This window comes from Aythya fuligula, chromosome 1, assembly GCF_009819795.1.
Source record: "Aythya fuligula isolate bAytFul2 chromosome 1, bAytFul2.pri, whole genome shotgun sequence".
Classification (NCBI taxonomy): domain Eukaryota; kingdom Metazoa; phylum Chordata; class Aves; order Anseriformes; family Anatidae; genus Aythya; species Aythya fuligula.
In genome coordinates this window covers 175353812-175374060 of record NC_045559.1, presented here as the reverse complement: position 1 = coordinate 175374060, position 20249 = coordinate 175353812, and the positions used below count along the sequence as shown (strand labels likewise).

Genomic DNA, 20249 nt, shown 5'->3' with positions numbered 1-20249 from the left:
TCTCTCCAAAGTTATGTATGGGCAGATGTTCTCTTACTGGGTATGTTTAAAAGTCTTTGTTCTTCAAAACCATCTTAAACTATCAGTGGAACTGTCAGATGACTTAAACAGAATTATTTGCTTGGCCAGTTAGCTCTAAACAAGGGTTTTTGTTATTATTTCTGTATGTTTAAAGTGTTCAGGAAAGTGATTTCCCAAGCTACCAGGTTGATTTTTCTTCCCCTCATAAAGTAATCTTCTCCCTTTGGTTTAGCTTTCCCATAGCATGGTTACAGTAATTTTGTAGCAGATGTTTCTCTTTATGTTTTGCAATAGCCTTTGGAAAAAGTCTAACCCAAAGCACTAATGATCTAACCTACACAGCAAGGAATGCAAAATGGTAATTGTTGTTAAAGTGCATCTATTAAAATTACGGCATATGTTTATGTGCAGTCTTAGTTATTTAGAGTCCTTTTTAAGAGCTTGTATTTGAGATTTCATACTTTAAACCTGTGTAGACTTTTGCTGGATGATGCCAGGTTCTCCCAAAAGGTGTCATATATTGGTAAATGAAATATACATTTCATAAATTGAAAAACAACACACTTTCATAAGTGAAATATGATCGATTTTTCCTATTCCATTAATAGTGCCACCTACCAAGTTGTTACTGAAAACGTTGTATAGTACAGGTTGCCTGCAGGATCTGCTGTCCTCACTGACAAGGTTCACAGTCCCACAGTGTCCAAGTGAGAAGTCTTGGGGACAGCAGCCAGGTGCCCGAGGATGCCAGACAGGTCCACAGTGACAAGCCAGGTCTGAGGTCAGGTCAGCAGGTCTGGGCTGGGGACAGCAAGGTTCAGGGCCAGGCACGGCAGCATCGCAGTGTAAATCAGGGAGGAAATGAGGAAAAGCTCGAGTGTAAATGCAACTCTAAACAATGGGGAGAAAGGGGATCTCAGTGAGGGCTCACTCAGCAGCTATCAAAGCTGACCTCCAACACAGACAGCTAAAACCCTAGGTGAAACATGGAAGAGCTTGCAGAGCCTGGTGGTGCACTCAAACCCCTGACACATTTCATATATTGTACCAGCTTGACAAAAAATATTGAAGACTACATTAGTGTGATTTTTGTTTTTAAGGTATTTTTCCAGCAGAAGGATATTCATCTTTAATAATTTACTCTGTGCCGTATTTTCTTAAAGCTTACAAAACTTGTACTGGAGACAGTGTTAAAAGATTTAACCAGGTGGAAGGTTTGGAACATGCTGCTTTGATTTTAGACATCCGCTCAGTTCTGCCATTAAAATTGATTGGTTTGCTGTGATTTGTCCTTGGCAAATCTGTAATACTTACGGGTTTTACTTTTTAATTGCTAACATACTTTCTGAGTACATCCAGGTTTATTCTTTGCTAATTTGTTCCACTGTTTCTGTGTGTGACTGAGTTAGGCCAACTGACCTTTTTTTTTTTTTAATACTGTTTTTAAGTTCGAGCAATCTATTTGCCATTTCACAGTCTTTTGGGACTGCACCAATCACCCTTGATTTTTCAGATGTTTACTAACCATTTAGAAATTGATAGAGTAATTCCTTAAGTATATTACTGAAAATTTTTGCAGCATGTGATGGATCCTGTACAAGTACTGCAAAAGCAACTATATGTTTTCATGTGAAGTGCACAAGTATCTTCCCATTGAAGATAATACAGTTTTTATCCTCTTTTTGTAAATCATACAATTTAAAAAAAAATCTTTTGCTGTTCAGTTACTCTAACAATTTCATCTGTAATTAGAAGGTAGAATTTAATTACCATGTGCTTGATACATAATTCAGTGTGTACCTGTGTTTTGCATTTGGAAGAAAGAAATGCTGTTTTTGTGTGGAGATGCAAAATGCTGGTTTGAGTTCTTTTCTGTTAATACTTCTTGTTGGTGAATGAGTAAATCATGGAAAATCAGTGTAAGTAACTGACAATTCAAATACTCTGAATCTAGGTCCTTCAAAATACATGACTAATATCCCTTTGAATGCCTGTGTCATTTCCTAGATATTTAAATGAGTTGGCATGTACCGTAGAACATAATTTGGTCCATCAAAATTATGACTACGTAAGTGACTATCTCCTTTCAATTGCTAATAATTGTGCAAGGCTTGATCTATAGTCTTTCTTTACAGACTGGATTTGGTTTTCCTCTTTTACCTCCTTGATTTTGATAATACGTATGGGCACACAGTTTCTGTTAGCTTTAGCCCATTTTCTTGATTTCCAAGTTTATAATTGCAGTGTCTTCTGCCATTTTTTTAGTTGTGAGCTGACTGGAGAGAGTCCTTTTAACAGGCTTGTTTTCAGGATTTGAACTTTGAAGATTAGTAGTTGAAATTCAGTAAGTCAAAACTAAATGATCTTGGTGGATGTTCTCATCTGCCTTTCTTAATGAAGCCAAGGAGATGTTGAAGGCAAGTGTTGGGTGCTAACAAATCATTAGGAGTTCAACCTCACAAATAAATGACTTTATTCATATGTAGTCCTTGATGCCTCTGCGGCCCGGGATTTTGCTGCATACATGTATTATGTGAAAATATGGCTTTGTCTAAATGTTTGCTTGCAATGCTTGTTGATTTATTTGGGTCGCAAACTGGAATGTGCTTCAATTTGATATATAAGCAAACAGATTTCTTCGAGTCCTCGGGAAAGGCAGTGGATAGATAAGAATTTTCAACTGTTGATTAGTTTTTAATAAAAGGCAATGCCAGCATTTTAAATACGGTTTTTGATATTACATCCAGAAAGTGCCTGAAGTCTGAGTGTGAATGAGGCCATCCATAGTTTCTCAAAGCAACCATAAACAGCTTCTTTCTTGGCTGCGAGCAAGCAGCAGCTATTTATTGCTCTCAAAGCAATAGGCAGACGACCACAAGAATCCTGGTTAGTAAAGGTTACTTATTTCCAACTTCACAATGACTGTTTATGTCATCATTACCATATAGTTCTTACATCATTCCCTGAGCTTCATGGGACTGAATTATTTTTACCAAGGAAAACTTTCAGGCTATTTTGTTGGGATTTTTTTTTTTTTTGATGAACATTGTACAGATTGTGGATTGGCTACTTTTATAGTCTCCTTAAATTTCCTGCCCTTGGCAAATAGGAGATAAATTATGCTAATAAACAGAATTTGTTTATGTGGGAAAACTTGTAAAATACCAGTGGCAAAACCATTTTTTTGGTCGTACAATTACATTTTACATATAACAGTTCCCAGAGAAGAGTTACAAAATTCTTGCATTTGGAAGTTGCCTCAAGAGAGGTGTTGGATGGCCTTTATTGGTCATAGGTGAAGTCTTGGCAAACATCAGCTGTCTTTGAAGACACCAAACAAAATATTCATAGTTCTAAGGGATTTCTGGCTTTCTGGGGAGAGAACGCTCCGTGGCCTTGTCACTTCTGAAGTATTTTGTAACCGTGAAGTACTGAAACACTTAACCCCATGTTAAACAAAATGGAATTATTTTATTTGACCTCAGTCTTTTGCTGTAATTTATAGTATGAGCTGTTCAGATAGCTGATCTCATAAATTGAGCAGGTTCTGCCATAGCAATGAATACTGAATATATCTGCTTTCACGGTTAGCATGCAGGAAGCATCTCATAAAAAAATTGTGTTCATTTTGTCCTTTAGAGTTACTCTGTTTTATTCACACTATACATATGGTATAAGTATAAATATTTTTAAATGACTGAATTATGTAAACAAAGGCCCAGGTGTGCTGCCGTACCTTGAGAACTACATGTAATCCCCACATCTTCATTAATGCTTCATTAACCCTTATCCATTCCATAATGGGTCTTTTAAATAGTATGCTTGTTTTTTTGATTGTTTAATAGAATAATTTAGTTTGAAACAGACCTCCAAGATCATCAAGTCTAACCGTTAACCTGACACTGCCAAGTCTACCACTAGGCCGTGTGTGTCCGTGAGCACCACACCTACAAGTCTTCTGCATACCTCCAGGGATGGTGGCTCAACCACTTCCCTGGGCAGCCTGTGCCAAGGCCTCACACCCCATGTGCAGGCGATATTCTTAGGTGTGTCTTAAGCACTTCCTGCCCCTCTTTTTGACTGTACCCTGCCAGCTTTGGTACAGAGTGCTTTGTCTTGTGCACTTATATCATGTGTTGTAGACCTTGCACCATTTTCAAAGTGTAAAGCATAGCAAGGAAAAGTAAGCATTACTGTACATATCGCATAGACATTACCAAAACTGAAGAACTTTCTCTGTCAGTCTCCCTGAAGAATGGACAGAGGAAATGAAATATGCATTGGGACAGCCTCGGTGTTCATCAGGACCATTCCCTATATGTCATCTTCTGCTTGCTCTTCTCTTCCCACAGTTGCCACTTGCTCTTTGGTTTGTAGTTTTCTTCATGGGCAACCTTTACTATTTTTAAGTATTTGTTACTGGCTAGTCTCTCCTTTAATAATAATGAGAGCTTTTTTCCCCCTCACTTTTTTTTCCTCTCCTGAATAATTGTTATTAAGACATAAGACATAGCACTCCAACTTCTATTATTCTAGCTTTCATATTAGTTATGTCCACTTTTCAACAGGAAACACCAAGTTGGTAATAAGAATAATCAGATATGCTGTAAGTTACTGATTAAATTACTGCTGAATACAGAGATAATCTAAATCTTGTGCTTCTTCATTTGGTGGTGTGGGAATTTGGATTTTGACTTTGTGTTTTTAGTGTTGTTCAAAATTGCTTCCTTCTTTTCTCTCCTTTAAGGAAAGTACTTAACAAGTCTAATTAGACAATGTATATGTAAGGGGAAGTGAGAAAAGGATACGAAGTAGAATAAGAATGAAGGATTCTATGAAGGTGCTAAATATTGCTGTATATAATTAGAAAGAAGACCATGACAAAATCTCTGGCAGTGCTTAGTAAAAATGTTAAAGAGAGTCTACAGCAAGCAGACTGTCACAAATATGTTAAAAGAATTTAGAAATGTAATGGCCTGTTGGCACTTACTCTTCTATCAGGGAGATAAATCAACATGTAATTGATGTAATTGCATCCTTTCTTCAGCCTTTCTTCAAATGAGAGATCAGTTTCACGGAACTCATGGACTACCACTAGGAATGTATTTTATTCTTGAAAAATTTAGTAAGACAAACAATAGAATCTTTCTGAAAGATATTTAAAACAATGTGCTTGAATATGTCTTTTTCTAGGGTAATATTCTTCTTATATCTTTGTGAAATTGAATTAGATAGATAGTGAGAGTATACTAATATCTGTCACCAGCAAAGCTAGAAATACCAAATGCTTAGCATCTCAACTCCTTCAGAAATACTGTAAAGGACTTTGTTTTCATGCTTCAACTTGTAAAAATGGACAGCTTCCTCTGCAAGACAAGAATGTACTAACCTAAACCAACTTTTTTTATTATTATTATCATCATGAGCATAAAGAAATTGAGCTCTACATGAACTAAATTAGGCAAACTATTATGGTATTTTTTGCCTGAGGAATTCTGTGTGGCAGTTGTGGAAAAATTGGAAAGTATTTGTCTCATTTGCTACAGTCGTAATCACATTTGCACATCTGAGAATATGCATGCTCATTAAACGTCTGCTTATATTATTGCTTTCTGCCTTTACGAGTTATATTGAAGAATCAGAACAGAAAAATAAGCAATTAATTGGTTTTCTTTGGGAGTTGTCTTCCCACAGATTCTTTTTATTTTTTTTTTTTTCGTATCTTTCTCTGCACTGATCTTCAAGCTGTCCTGCCTTGCTGGAAATGTAAAGATGACATTTTGCCTAGCAGTGCACCGTGCCAAATATTGTGCTTAAATTCAGAAAAAAAACACAGGATATCTACAAGCTTGTCTAGACTTGTAGTCAGGGATGTATCCAAAACAATCAATTTATATTGAAAATTAAGTTTATTTGCTATACTTGTAAAATTGTTTTTTAATCTTATTTTTTTGCTTGCCTCAGATGATAAATTAATAATAAAATAATGAGAGCCTTAAACAACAGAACACTTGTGCAATGCACTGTTGTGACCAATATATAGATCATAGCTAGGGCAATACTTAGATCACTACTGATTTAAAAGTATTTGTTCCAAGCAGGAGTTGACAAGCTTAATAATACCAGGCGTGTTTCAGAGAGTTGTAGAGGGTGCTACTTGTTGTTCTGGTGATACCATTTTTTATTTTTAAATCAGGACTGTAGTTCTGATTTTACATCCTTGGGTGTAAAAATAGCAGCCACTATCAAAACGCGTGCACTCTTGCAAATGTTTCGTTGGCACATACAGGCAAGTTACAGCATGGAAGATGGTTCAGTGCCAGACTCAATGTTAGAAACCATTCATTAGCAAAAATGTCCTCATTGTCTTCATTTAGGAAATGTAAGTTTCTGTTTTAATGATGCTATCAGTATAACTCTTTTATGAAGTCAGAAACTAAGAACTTTGACATGAGGATTCTGTGTATTAAAATTTAATAAGAAGTCAAGATTGTCCTTTTTCCCCTATTAATAAAATTTTAAAATTAATTACAAACATTCCTTAAAGGCCAAAATGAAAAAGTGACAAACTGATTTTCTCACCAGTTTTAAAAACTCATTTCATTCTTCAGTAACGAAACAGGTGCTCTGCTGAAGGTGACTCAAGCTACACGGGATGACTTTGTGCTGAAATGGAAAAGGTTCGATTGCCATGTCCCAGCTGAAGAACAGCACTGAGGAACACAACATGCTAACCTCTTTAACTGCTTCACTATGACCTGAAAATCATTTAAAAAAAAACAAGGCAGCATTTTTTTAGGCTTTTTTTTTTTTTTCTAAGAGGCAAGCTGTTAATTCCAAAAGCTTGGGCCCAGTTCTCTTGGACCATAATTTTACAGAGTTAAGTTGGATTGTGCGGGGGAGAAATTTGTCCCACTACTGTAATAGCTGCATCCTGAATTGCAAAACACCTCCAGGGACCTGTAAAAACCTTGTTTATACTTGAAATGGCAGTTACTGCTGGAAGATTAAGTCATTTTATCCTTGGTAACAAGTGTTTACAATGTCAGTTAAGAGAAATTTTAACTAAGGGATTATTTTGCCTTCTAATTACATAGTGTCCTTCTTGTTATTCATTAGTGCAGTTATTTACTTCCCATTTTCCTCTTTCAGTTGTCTCATATGTCTGACAGAGTAAAAATTGTCTGATACTTGCTTTCTGAAATATTTTTACTCACTTCAGCTGAAACACCAACACAGATGTTATTTTTCCTCTAATTAGCATATGCTTGTATTTCTGATAAATGAAGCAACCGCAATGGTACATCTATAAATAACGCACAAAGTGTTAATGGCAAACTGGTTTCTTTTCGGCTGCAGGAATCGCAGATGATGTGAGATGACATTCTGAATCCAGGCTGAGTTCAGCTGAGCGTTTCAGTGTGCTCACGAGACGTGTGTAGTTCCTATTCTTTCAGTTTAAATAGCTGACTACAAGCTATGTGGGTGGCTGGAAGATAGAGCTCCATCCTTGGCACTGGGTATAGAATGAAAAGAGAGGAGGGCGATTTTGTTGCCATTGTGGTGGTTTCTTATTTCTGGGATGCCTCTAATTTATTTCAGAAGTCTTTTTTTTTTTTTTTCTAAAATATGTTAGCATTTCCCATGTTTCGTGTTCATCTGAAGAAGGCTACCAGGCATATTCTTTATGCCACAAGGATGCAGTGAGTTCAGAATAAATTTTTCTTGGCCTTACACTAGTAAGTATTACTTAAGGAAGGAACTCATCTGAGCTCTTTTTTGCAGTTTTTAGTGGTATAAAAGAAGTGGTATAAAAGTGGCCTAAATGGCTTTGGTCTCTCGTCCTTACTAATATATCATGCCTTCTCAATGCAGTAACAGAGACAAAGAGAAGTGGGAACTTGTCATGAAGTAAGAATGTGGAGGAACAGAATCAAAGGGCTTTGACTTGAACTTTGCTCCAGCTACTGTTGCCAACCAAGAACTTTCTGTGGTACACCACAGCCTCTGTGAAGGCACATAATGTACTCTGTGAAGCAGTTCAGTCTAGAAGTTGGGCAATGTTAATGTGTTTATAATAGCTAAAATCTGGTGGGAATGCCTTTTGGCCTTTGGATACTGCATGCACGTTTTAAAAATGTACCACATTCTGAAATCAAGTTAGCCTTACAATGAAATAAAAGCAGGTGTGCAGGCAATCTGGTGAGATGCACAAATGAGAAAAGGGTGAGGTGTGGTGATGGCACAACGCCCATCAACTTCACTGTGTTACTTGGGTAATAGTGCTCTCTGCCTTCCTCTGTGGTGGTCCTCCACCATGCTGGTGTCTTCTGAGCATCCTTTCAAAGATAAGGCCTGTTCTTGCCACTACTCTTGGTGATAACAGCCTGGACAGAAATACACAAAACCAGCCATGCAGTCCTTTATTCCTTGGAAAACGAGAGAGAGAGGGGGGAAAAAATATGTGTTATTTTGTAGCTGGGAAAATACTCTTTACAAACATTATTTTAAGAATCTACCATATACATACAGTAACCATTTGTTTGATATTAACTCTGTTTTACGTTGATTGAGATATTTCTTCAGCTTTGTACTTGCCAGAGCTGGCTAGAGTTTCCCTCTGCAGGGAAAAGAACATGCAGACCACTAAGGATTGGTACAGAAAACTTCATGTGGGCATCTGCCCAGGTTTTTTTTAGCTCTCCTAGGAAAAGAAAAGGAAGCTGCTTTCAGCATGGATATTTGTGCTTGACATTCAAAGTATTCCCATTTTTTCACCCATTTATGATTTTAAGTATCTGACTGCAAGTAGTAGCAAACAAATGGGAATAAATTTGTGCACGTGCACCACTGGAGGATTCTTGTCCTGTTTCTGGTTTCTTTTAATGCTTCTGATCTAGTTCCTGAAGTTGCATGTTTTCCCTCAAATAGGTATGTTCTGAGTTTCTAGAAAAGTCACAATATCATCCCATTTCAAAGCAGTGGAGAATTGTGTCTCCAATGATAGTTTTCAGAAGTGTCAGGTGATAGATATTAAGTGTGTTGTAGCTTCCTATTACAACTGGGTATAAAGCTGTAGGTTCTTCTGAAGGACCAGATGGAGGAAGGCTCGTGAGAAGGCATGTGGCAGAACGCTAACTTGAGTTAGCTCCCCATGTTCAAATTGAGTCTACAGTAGGATCTAGGTAGTTCTATTTTTGTCATCTCTGCTGTAATTTTTTTTTCCCCTGCTCTTGTGGTGAGAACTTTCCTTCTGTGGTTTCAATTTCCACACATATGTGTGTGATTCTTCATTCTCATGAATGTAGTCATATGAGAGACTGTGGTCCCCTTCGGAGAAGCTTGGACAGTTTGCAATTCTGCAGCTGTCAATTACCATCTTTCAGCTAGAACTTAGTCATAAATGTCATAACTTGCAGTTATGAATGCTCCTATCCTGTTTCAGTGCCAAGTGAAACAGATTAGCTGGTCTCAAGTTGGTTTAATCTAATCTCTTTAATCTGTCTGTGGGTTATATTTATCTGCTTTGCTTTACACTGGTATGGACTAATGATGCATTCATGCAGTCAGAGTATGAATCTAAGCAGAGGGATGGTATCTTCTCAATCTGCTTTTGGCTGGGTTACAATCAAACTTTTCTTTCTACTCATTTATCTTTTTCCTTTATTCCCTTTAGCAATCTGCACTTTCTTGCAGGTTGCGATAAGAATTTTTGAAGTGAAGCTCCTTACTGCAGTTTAGTACACGTCAGGGGACATATGACTTGGATTCCTCTAGGATGAGACTGAGCTAGAACATGTTCTGCAGCGCCACACCTAATGCCTTCCATCTGTTAATTCCTTCCGTGTAACCAGGCTAGGCATGGGCTGAAGTACCAGCTTCTGAAACAGTTGTACAAGACACGGTGGCATACTAGCAACATCCAGCAACTAGTTCACTCCAGAAACTCACCATCATTGTTCTGCACAGCTTGCTAATGCAGACATACTGCAGTAGGAGTGTCATCTCCAACCCAGTTCTGAATCTGAGAGCATTTTTTGCTAACTTCCAGTGGTGTGGGATTAACAGATATTACCAAGGTGATGTCTTAACTCCTTGTGACAGCTACAGGATGTTTCCTATGACCATCAAAAGTATCTTTTCCACTTGAAAGTCAACTTCCTAGCATTCAGAGCCTTGCAATACCTTTGTGAAATGAAAGGGTTGTAAACAAGCAGAGGTAGTTAAAGGGATGCATATGCATGAGTGGTAATTCCAGAGACACAGTCCTATTTCTGATTTCTCCTAGTAAGACACATAAAGGTTTTGTAAATACATACATATGTAAAATAAAATTAAATTGCGTTCAGAGTTCTTTGATGCAAACTGAAATTGTATTTGCCTGTAAAGAAGTCTGGAGAATCTTTGAACAATTTTGGAAAGTTACTTTTTTCTCTTTTTGTAGCTGTTGAATATATCTTTATAACTTAATAACTCTTTATGACTTTAATAACTCGTAAATCAACTTCTATCACTCTTAAATGTGTAATTATGTCTTCATATTATATTTATTTGCTACAGGGTGTTGGGAAAAACAAGATTGTTGACAGATTCCTTCACCTTTTAAACAGGCCCAGAGAGTATTTACAGCTGCATAGGTAAGACTGAGTTACATTTCCATACTTTGTGTTTGTAGTCCGATTTCTCATGTTTTAAAACTCATGTTTCTGAAGTTTAATTTGGTCTTATTGTTTGAACAAATTCCCTGTTATGTTAGGCAGCACACAAACAGACCACAGAAATGGATCCTTTTCATAGGCAGAGGCGTTAAGCTGACAGGTTAAGGAGGTTACAGAAGTCTAGTGGAATCACTTTACTTAACAAAATAGGAAGCAAAACAGAGCTTACTGATGTCAAACCATGCTCAAGAAGAGAGTATGCTGTCATTTCTGGGGAGATTTCCCAAAGCAGGTGTGAGGGGAAAATTTTCAAAGGCACTTGCTTGAATATATCATTCATTAGATAAGAAATACTCTAAATAATAAAAGTTCATTGTTTCCATTATTTGGCATTGCTGCTTAGCATATTTGTTTCTCTAATATCCATAAACACGTTGAGATTAGAAAATTACATTTTTTTTCATATGCAAGCTAACAAAAGGACTTCAATACAAGAAACCAATTGAAAACAATTCAAAAGCTGAAATAAACAACAGGTAATGGTGTGCAGAGCTTTTAATACTGATTTATCTGTCTGCTATTTATGACACGAACTGTGTGTGGATCAGTAAATTGAAACAAAGACTGAATTGATATAGAAGAATCGTTTTCAGTTGAACTGCATCCTTTCTCAGCTTCATTCCTAATCTTTACCTCCCCCCATTGAACTTCTAGCTTCATCACCCTGTCTCTTTCTATAATCACTGTTTTTTTAAATAGTGCTAATAAAAATGTACATCTTTGGTATTTTGCCCTTTAACGGCACAGTCCTTTTAACACTTTCTCTCTCACTTTCTCCCCAGCTTTTTGTCTTCAAATGTCTTGTCCTCTTGTTCCTAATACTTGGATAGCTCTATCTCATCATTTCTCTTCTGCTGTTTTCTTAGATACTTCCTCTCCTAAACTTCCATCACTTCTTTCCTACATAGCGCTTTTCTGACCTGTTACTTTTCAGCTTTGCATTAACTTTCCTGTGATCTTCTCTGCTTGAAGCAGCCACCTGCTCCTTCAGGATAAAACATTATAATTTTGTGTAAATCCCTTTTATTTCACAAAACGCTACAATATTCCTCTTCACTTAGTGTATGTGCCTGTTGAAAAATTGTTCTGCTGTGGGGCGTGGTTAAGCAGAACAGTATATGTAAATATAAATTCAGACAGCTCAGGGCTGGGAGTGTTGTATAAATATGCAGTTTGGGGTGAGGATGGAGTGATAGAATATGTTAGTTACAATACGCTACTTGAAAAAGCACCAGGAAAAAAAAAGGTGCCTTTTTTTTTTGTCTAGTTGAGACAAATTTCTGTAGACTCTGTCAAGTTCTGTTTCTGGTCACAGTGTTATAGGGATAGGTGGCAAATGATGAGCTGTCCTATGCGGTTCTACAAAAATAATTCCTGAATATGGAAAAATCACAAGTTTCTATTTCCTGGGTGGCATTTTGAAATACCTTCTGAAGAACACAGTCTGTATAGTACCTGGGTGGACTTTATAGGACCTTTAAACAGGTAATCCTGATAATCCTAAATATTGTCAGTGCACACTTTTGGATTATAAAGCAAAATTAGAAAAAGTTTACCCCTCAAAAAATGAACACTAAGCTTTTAGATGTTGGTTTTTTTTTTTTGGAGGGGGAGGGAAATAGAGTCAGTAACTTGTAGCACAGACACATCTTATTAGAAAACTATCTAGTGTGTGCATTTCATCTTCCATGGGGTGGTTACTTTGATGAAATACTGTAAGAAGTTCTGGTGATCTAAACACTATGCATATTCAACAAGATTAAGTCAGGGAATATTTTTCTTAGAAGCAATGAGCCAATACAAGGAATAATTTTAAGATCTCAAAATTTATGTCTTGTATTTACAGATGATGAGAGGAGAAAGACAGAAAAGAGAGTGATTTCTTTAAACATCTTTTCTGACATCTGTATTTACTTGTTCTATCACTGATTCACACAGAAGGGTCAGCTTGACCTAAAGAATTAGATTGCTTATGGAGGTTACAAATCCTTCTTCTTAACCTTGCTTGCCTCATTGAGAGGTTTTATTTTCTTGGGTGCAATTTATATATGTAGCTCCTATTTCCATATTGATAAACATTCTTTGGAACCACTCTGATAGCAGCGCTAAGAACAGGAGTTGGCACTCAGCACTTCTGTTTCCAACCAATTTGGGGGGAAAAAAAGGCACAAGACTTTGCTTAACTTTGTTAAGTTTTATAAACCATTTTGGGACCGAAAACCTTTACTGAAAGGAAGCTGTGATTAAATATAATAAGGAAAAAAATTAAGAAAAATGTTTCCTTATAAATTATTCAAAGAGTTGGCTGCCTTCGCTTACATACTTCTTAATATTAGGAGTTGATCATGACATAGAAAAGAATAAATACTGGAAAAATGTGCTATATACCATAGAATCATAGAATCATAGAATCATAGAATATCCTGAGTTGGAAGGGACCCTTAAGGATCATCAAGTCCAACTCTCGACACCGCACAGGTCTACCCAAAAGTTCAGACCATGTGCCTAAGTTCACAGTCCAATCTCTTCTTAAATTCAGACAGGCTCGGTGCAGTGACCACTTCCCTGGGGAGCCTGTTCCAGTGTGCAACCACCCTCTCTGTGAAGAACCCCCTCCTGACGTCCAGCCTAAATTTCCCCTGCCTCAGCTTAACCCCGTTCCCGCGGGTCCTGTCACTAGTGTTAATGGAGAAAAGGTCTCCTGCCTCTTGACAACCCCTTACGAGGAAGTTGTAGACTGCGATGAGGTCTCCCCTCAGCCTCCTCTTCTCCAGGCTGAACAGGCCCAGTGACCTCAGCCGTTCCTCGTACGTCTTCCCCTCAAGGCCTTTCACCATCTTCGTAGCCCTCCTCTGGACACTTTCCAACAGTTTCATGTCCTTTTTATACTGTGGTGCCCAGAACTGCACACAGTACTCGAGGTGAGGCCGCACCAGCGCAGAGTAGAGCGGGACAATCACCTCCCTTGACCTACTAGCGATGCCGTGCTTGATGCACCCCAGGATACGATTGGCCCTCCTGGCTGCCAGGGCACACTGCTGGCTCATATTCAACTTGCTGTCTATCACGACCCCCAGATCCCTCTCTTCTAGGCTGCTCTCCAGCGTCTCATCGCCCAGTCTGTACGTGCAGCCAGGGTTTCCCCGTCCCAGGTGCAGGACCCGGCACTTGCTCTTATTGAACTTCATGCGGTTGGTGATCGCCCAGCTCTCCAACCTGTCCAGATCCCTCTGCAAGGCCTTTACGCCCTCACTTGAGTCCACAACTCCTCCAAGTTTGGTGTCATCAGCAAACTTGCTCAAAATACCCTCTATTCCTACATCCAGATCATTTATAAAAATATTGAAAAGTACCGGCCCTAAAATGGAGCCTTGAGGGACCCCACTGGTGACCGCCCGCACTGGTGACCACATATATATATACCAGATCTCTCTTACCACATGCAGCTGGGTTTATAGGACTGTTCCTGAAATTGGCAATTTGGGTTAGGCTCTGCATGGCTTCTGTTTAGGGTTGCACTTAGGAAGCATCCTGCTTCCTTTCCATGCTGAACAAATAGTTTTTACATGTTGGGATTTCCCAGTTATTCCATTTCCTAAAAGAATAAATTCTGGCAGAGTAATTCTCAAGTTTTGTTCACCCCTCAGGGCTGGTTGTACCCAGGGAACTGGCTGCATGTCATAAAACATACCACAGAGTTATCTTCCCTAATATTAAACTTTGGGGTTTTACCACTTTCACCTTGACTGCACATTCATGATGCTGCTAGAAGGTGAAAATCTATGAGGCCTGTGCAGTCGCAGGCCAAGACAACATCTGTGTAGAAATCAGACACATACTGGATGGATGACTTATTTGGAGGACATCAAAGTTTCTAATAAAGTGTAACAGAGAACGAAGTACTTGCTTTACTCCTAAATGTGTGAACTCTGGAAAACCTTGTAATTTTATGAACTGTGCTGTTACTACATTTGCCATGTCTCATGTGAGCAATGTGGAAAAAAAAAATCACTGGTGGTTTTTCACAAAAATCTGAAGCCAAACTTGGTAAATATTACAGATCTGTAAAACAAATTTCACTGAATCAAGAAAAAGCTTTTCATGAAAGTTGATAATATCTTGCTGTAAATTACAAAGTTTCTTGAAACAAGAATATTCAACAGAAGGAAAAGGAAATAAAATCTTTAGAGTAGACTCAGGCAAGAACATGTGCCCTGTCAAGACTATAAAAACCTTCTTAGCCCTGAAAATATTAAAATGTAAGCTCCTAGCTCTCCTGTGTAAAAGCATCAGAAGAAAGTACTGTGGACTTGAGACTGTTGGCTCCTTTGATGTGATCAAAGGAAAAAAAAAAAAAAGATGAGTTTTACTTCTCTTACGATCAAATTACTAACGAATAGTACATAAAGAATGGTTTTGCTGGAGTACAATATCCTTTATCTGTCATTTAAAGTTATGCATCTGCTTGGAGTTCAGTCCTACTGTCAAGCTGCTTTTTAAAATTTCAGTGACAATGATTTCTTTTCCTTGCAGTTACTATTTCTAATTAGTGTGGTATTATATAACTACAGTATTCACTCTTCTGTTTCCAGTGCAGGATTGATCTGTGGCTCAAGATGTTTTGTTTGGTTGGTTTGGGATTATGAAGAGGCTTTTAAAATAAAGCTTCCCAAAAGCTTAGATTCTTACAAGGAATGTGAAGAAAAATCAGTGACATACATTTTATAGTTGTTTCTGCTGGAATAATAGATGGGGTGCTAGATTTTATGTACTCAAGATGTTTGAATTAATATGTACATCAAGCTTTTGGTGTCACAGAATCATTCAGGTTGGAAAAGACCTCTGAGATCATCTATCCCAACTTTTAACTTAGCACTGCCAACTCCACCATTAACCCATGTCCCTAAACACTACATGGGCCTGTTTTTTGAAGAACTCTAAGGAGGGTGACTCAACTGCTACTCTGGGCAGCCCGTTCCAATGTTTCATAAGTCATATGTTGTCTAATCTTAGTGTTCATTAAATATTCTCCTAGTCTTTAATATATGAAATTAAGAAAAGGGGAAAAAGAAATAATGGCATATAACTTGTTCTCATCTGAAATTTTATTTTTGGCAGCTATGTAGCACTGGGGAAATTCTGTGGAGATCATGTAGTGTCAACCGAAGATCTGATGTACAGCTGTGAAAGCTACCACCTCTGTTCTGCTGGTGTTGAATTGGATTTAAGTCATGTAGCCAAAAGAGCAACTGGCAATAGGAACCTTCTGAAATGATCTGACATGAGTTGTGCTTCTAATTACTCTAATAGCAAGCAAACAAAAGCCTCTCTCCCGATAGTATTTTTGAGAAAAATCACGTGTAAAGAAGGTCTGTGTTTCAAGCAGCACATTTGCTTGGTTCAAGAAGACACAATTTTCATTTTTCTGTGTTAGTACCTTCTTTGTAAAGTTTGGTATAAATTACATTCATTGATTTTTGAGATTCTCAAAAGCTGTATGAACATGTCCTTGGCAACGAGCCCTGCTTGAGCCACAGGGGTTGGACAAGATGACTTTCCAACCTCAACCACTCTGTGACTCTGTTATTTACCAACAATTTCTGCAAAGTAGTAGCTGGATGACCCCACTGATCTCTTATTCTAGTTATGTAGCAGTAGCCTCTCCTGCTAAATCAAAATTCTTCAATAGGAAAAAAAGAAAGAAGTTAAAACTTAGTTTATCACGTCTTCATAAAATTAGTTAAGCCAGCAGTGGTTATTCCATGTGGTGAGTCCATTTGCGTTGTCCTTAGCTGACACCCAAATGTGCCAGTATCAAAAAGTAATTAGAACTGAAGTAATTAAGAAGCAGCTTCAGACTTCATTGTTTTTAGAACAAGAAAAATAAGAACATTTTTTGTAATGGGATTAAGTTTGATAACTTCTAGAAGATTTATTTAATGTTTTGATATAAGCGTAAATAACTAGCAGAAATTTTTCTGAGATGTTTGCTGGCTTCATGCTATCTCGGCCATTGATCAGCCATGGAAATACAAAAACTGCAGCTCACCATCTCCATCTCTGCAGAGTGTCTGCCACAGGCATTCCCATATGGAAATTAAAACTTTAAGAAAATTAAAACTTATCAGTCCTTTCTACTGCTATGGAAACTTAGTTACTGTCAACAAGGGGGAGAACTAGATGCCCCCTCTGAGCTACCACAGAGGCGGCCACTGAAGTCATAGTAAGTAAAACCAGTCAACCTCAACTCTGGTGTCTTCAGTATGTAGATGAGCAGTCATTTAGTTGGGAAAGAACATGGTGGTCACTTACAGAAATAGAAGCTTTTCATGAGCAGGCTGCAGTGTAATCTACATCAATAATTTATTGATGGGTTATGAATGGATTTCCTGCTACACAGAGCCTCCATGCAGAAGGCACAAAACAAGTAGTTCTTGTTCAAGCTTTCTCTTTCTCTTTTCTCTTTCTGCATATCAAGATATATTTCTATTTTTTTGCTTGTGAAATATGAAGCAGTTTATTGCCCAAAAAGAAAATAGGAATCTTTACAAACTCATGGGACTAAAAGAGGGAATGATTTTTAGTGCACGGGAGCTGTTCTTTGTAATGTCAAAAAAGTCAAAGTTGCTTATAAGTATGGTTTGATACCTTTTAATGAAACTAGGGGATATATATGAAGTTTTCTTCTTCTTTAGCTTTGAAATAAATCCGTTTGAAAATGTCGTGCTTGCTTCAAGGTTTGTGCCCTTAAATTAGCCCTATTAAGTCTTAGTTCTCTGTGTGATATCCTTTCTTACAAATTCAGGTAACTTGTTTTCCACTTTTCTATGCATTAATATATATCTAGGCTAAAGCAGTTTGCCTTTGTTTTAAATTTGATGTCTTACTACTGTCAGTAGGATGCTGACTGCTATAAGAATTCGTTATCTGATAATCTTGCTATTATTTTAGAAGACACCGCACTACCTTATTCTGGTTTTCCTAATGTTATATTTCATTTCAAAGAACTTACCCATCAAAGTTACTGTTTGCTTTAGTGACTGATGATTTGAAAGTGTGGTATGTGGTTCGTTTTAAACATCTACTACACTTTGTGCTGTGCCTTTTTTAGTTCTCTAATAAATTACAGTAATCTGATGATCTTTTCTTCCAAAAATTAACTGAGTTTACATACGTTATCCTTTTCAAAATAAATGTAATTTCACTGTGATCTTTAACAATCAAATTAATGGAGAGGTTTGGGATAGGAAAATGAGCTTATAGTATCCCTACAAGCAATACTTACTACAAACTGTGCATTAATCTTTTGATGTTAATTTTCTTTCTCTCTTTTTCGGCACACGTAATCAGTATAAAATCTAATTACCTGTTTCCCCTATTGAGATCATTTAAAACTACCCTTTCAGCTTTATTGACTTCGTTTTTTTTAAATTCAAATTAAAAACAAAAAAAAAGTTGTTTCGAGAAGTAGTAACTTAGTTCACCCAAGACACAGATGAGCGCCTAATACCGTAGAGCACTTAGATAGTGCACTTGTTCCCAGAATTACTTTTGGTCCTCTTCTCTTGAAAGACCTTTGGGAAGGTCTACGCTACACCGGGCCTGATGGCACCGGATGGGATGCGCCTCTCTCGGAGGGGGGTAAGGATCTTAGGTCAGGAGTTGGCAGGGCTGATAGATAGGGCTTTAAACTAGAGTCGAAGGGGGAAGGGGCTAAAACCAGGCGCGCCAGTGAAGACCTAAGGGATGGTATGCTAGAATCAGAGGGGCTGTGTGCCAGTGGGGTCCTTTGGTCAGATCCACAAGGTGCTGAGTGTAAGGAGACGCACCTGAAGTGCTTTTACACAAACACACGCAGTATGAGGAATAAAATGGATGAGCTAGAAGTCCTGGCCCAGTCCCGCAACTACGACATCATCGGCATAAGCGAAACCTGGTGGGATGAGTCCTGTGACTGGGGTGTTGCGATAGATGGTTACAGGCTCTTCAGGAGGGACAGGCAGGGTAGGCGAGGTGGTGGGGTGGTGATGTATGTGAAGCAGGGGCTGGACTGTGTGGAACTTCAGGTCGGCGATGGCAAAGTTGAGAGCCTCTGGGTAAGGATCAAGGGACGAACAAATAAAGGGGATGTCGTTGTGGGAGTCTATTACAGACCCCCTGGCCAGGATGATAGCGCCGATAAATTATTCTTTACAGAACTAAGAGAGGCCTCGAGATTAACTCCCCTTGTCCTTATGGGGGACTTCAACTTGCCGGACGTTAACTGGGAGTGCCACACGGCTGACACGAGCAAGTCCAGGAGGTTCATGAAGCACCTAGATGATAACTTCTTGGTGCAGGTGCTAACGGAGCCAACTAGGAAAGGTGCCCTCCTAGACCTGTTGCTAGAAAACAGAGAGGGTCTGGTGGGAGATGTGGTGATTGGTGGCCGCCTCGGTCATAGCGACCATGAAGTGGTTGAGTTCAAAATTTACGGTGACAGAAGGAAAAGTGCCACCAAAACCTCATCCCTAGATATGGGGAAAGCGGACTTCAGGCTGCTCAGGGAACTAGTCAGTAAGGTCCCCTGGGAAACTGTTCTTGAAGGCCTCGATGTCCACCAGTGCTGGTCACTCTTTAAGCGATGCCTCCTAGAAGCACAAGATAAGGCAATTCCAAAATATCGCAAGTCAGGCAGGCGGGGCAGGAGGCCGGCGTGGCTAACCAGGAATGTTCTAATGGAGATTAGGCGGAAACAGAGAGTGTTTCGCTACTGGAAGGAGGGCCAGGCGTCATGGAAAGAATACAGGGATGCTGTTCGTGTTTGTAGGGAGAAAGTTCGAGTGGCCAAAGCACAGCTAGAGTTGAAGCTGGCTGTGTCTGTGAGAGAAAATAAAAAGGGTTTTTTTAGATATGTAAATGGAAAAAGGAGAACTAAAGAATACATAGGGCCGCTCCTTGATAGGGAAGGTCTCCTCGCAGACGATGACGTAGGCAAAGCAGAGACGCTTAACGCCTTCTTTGCCTCTGTCTTCAATGCCGATGATGGGCTTCGGGACCCAGGGTGCCCTGAGCTGGAGGACCGGGACGGTGGGGATGACAAACTCCCAACTGACCCTGAACGTGTGCGGGATTTGCTACTCCACCTGGATCCCTACAAGTCCATGGGTCCGGATGGGATTCATCCCCGGGTGCTGAAAGAGCTGGCGGATGTCATCGCGGAACCTCTCTCAATTATTTTTCAACGATCCTGGGAATTTGGAGAGGTCCCGGTAGACTGGAAGCTGGCAAATGTTGTGCCGATTTTCAAGAAGGGTCAGAAAGAAGACCCTAGCAATTACAGGCCTGTCAGTCTCACGTCAGTGCCTGGTAAAATCATGGAGAAGTTGGTTCTCGGACTTATTGAGGCGCACCTGGGGGACAAAGCAGTCATTGGTCCCAGCCAGCATGGGTTTGTGAAGGGTAGGTCCTGCCTAACTAACCTGATTTCCTTTTATGATAAGATCACCCGTATGGTGGACCAAGGGAAAC

General features: G+C 38.9%; 1 protein-coding gene across 1 annotated transcript in view; it reads left to right on the top strand.

Moving 5' to 3' along the window:
- VWA8 (von Willebrand factor A domain containing 8) overlaps positions 1-20249 on the top strand; it is a 192823-nt gene that overhangs the window by 75242 nt on the left and 97332 nt on the right. Inside the window, exon 21 of the mRNA XM_032186011.1 lies at positions 10582-10658. Within this exon, the coding sequence (XP_032041902.1) occupies positions 10582-10658 (77 nt within the window). The remainder of the gene's footprint in view (positions 1-10581; positions 10659-20249) is intronic.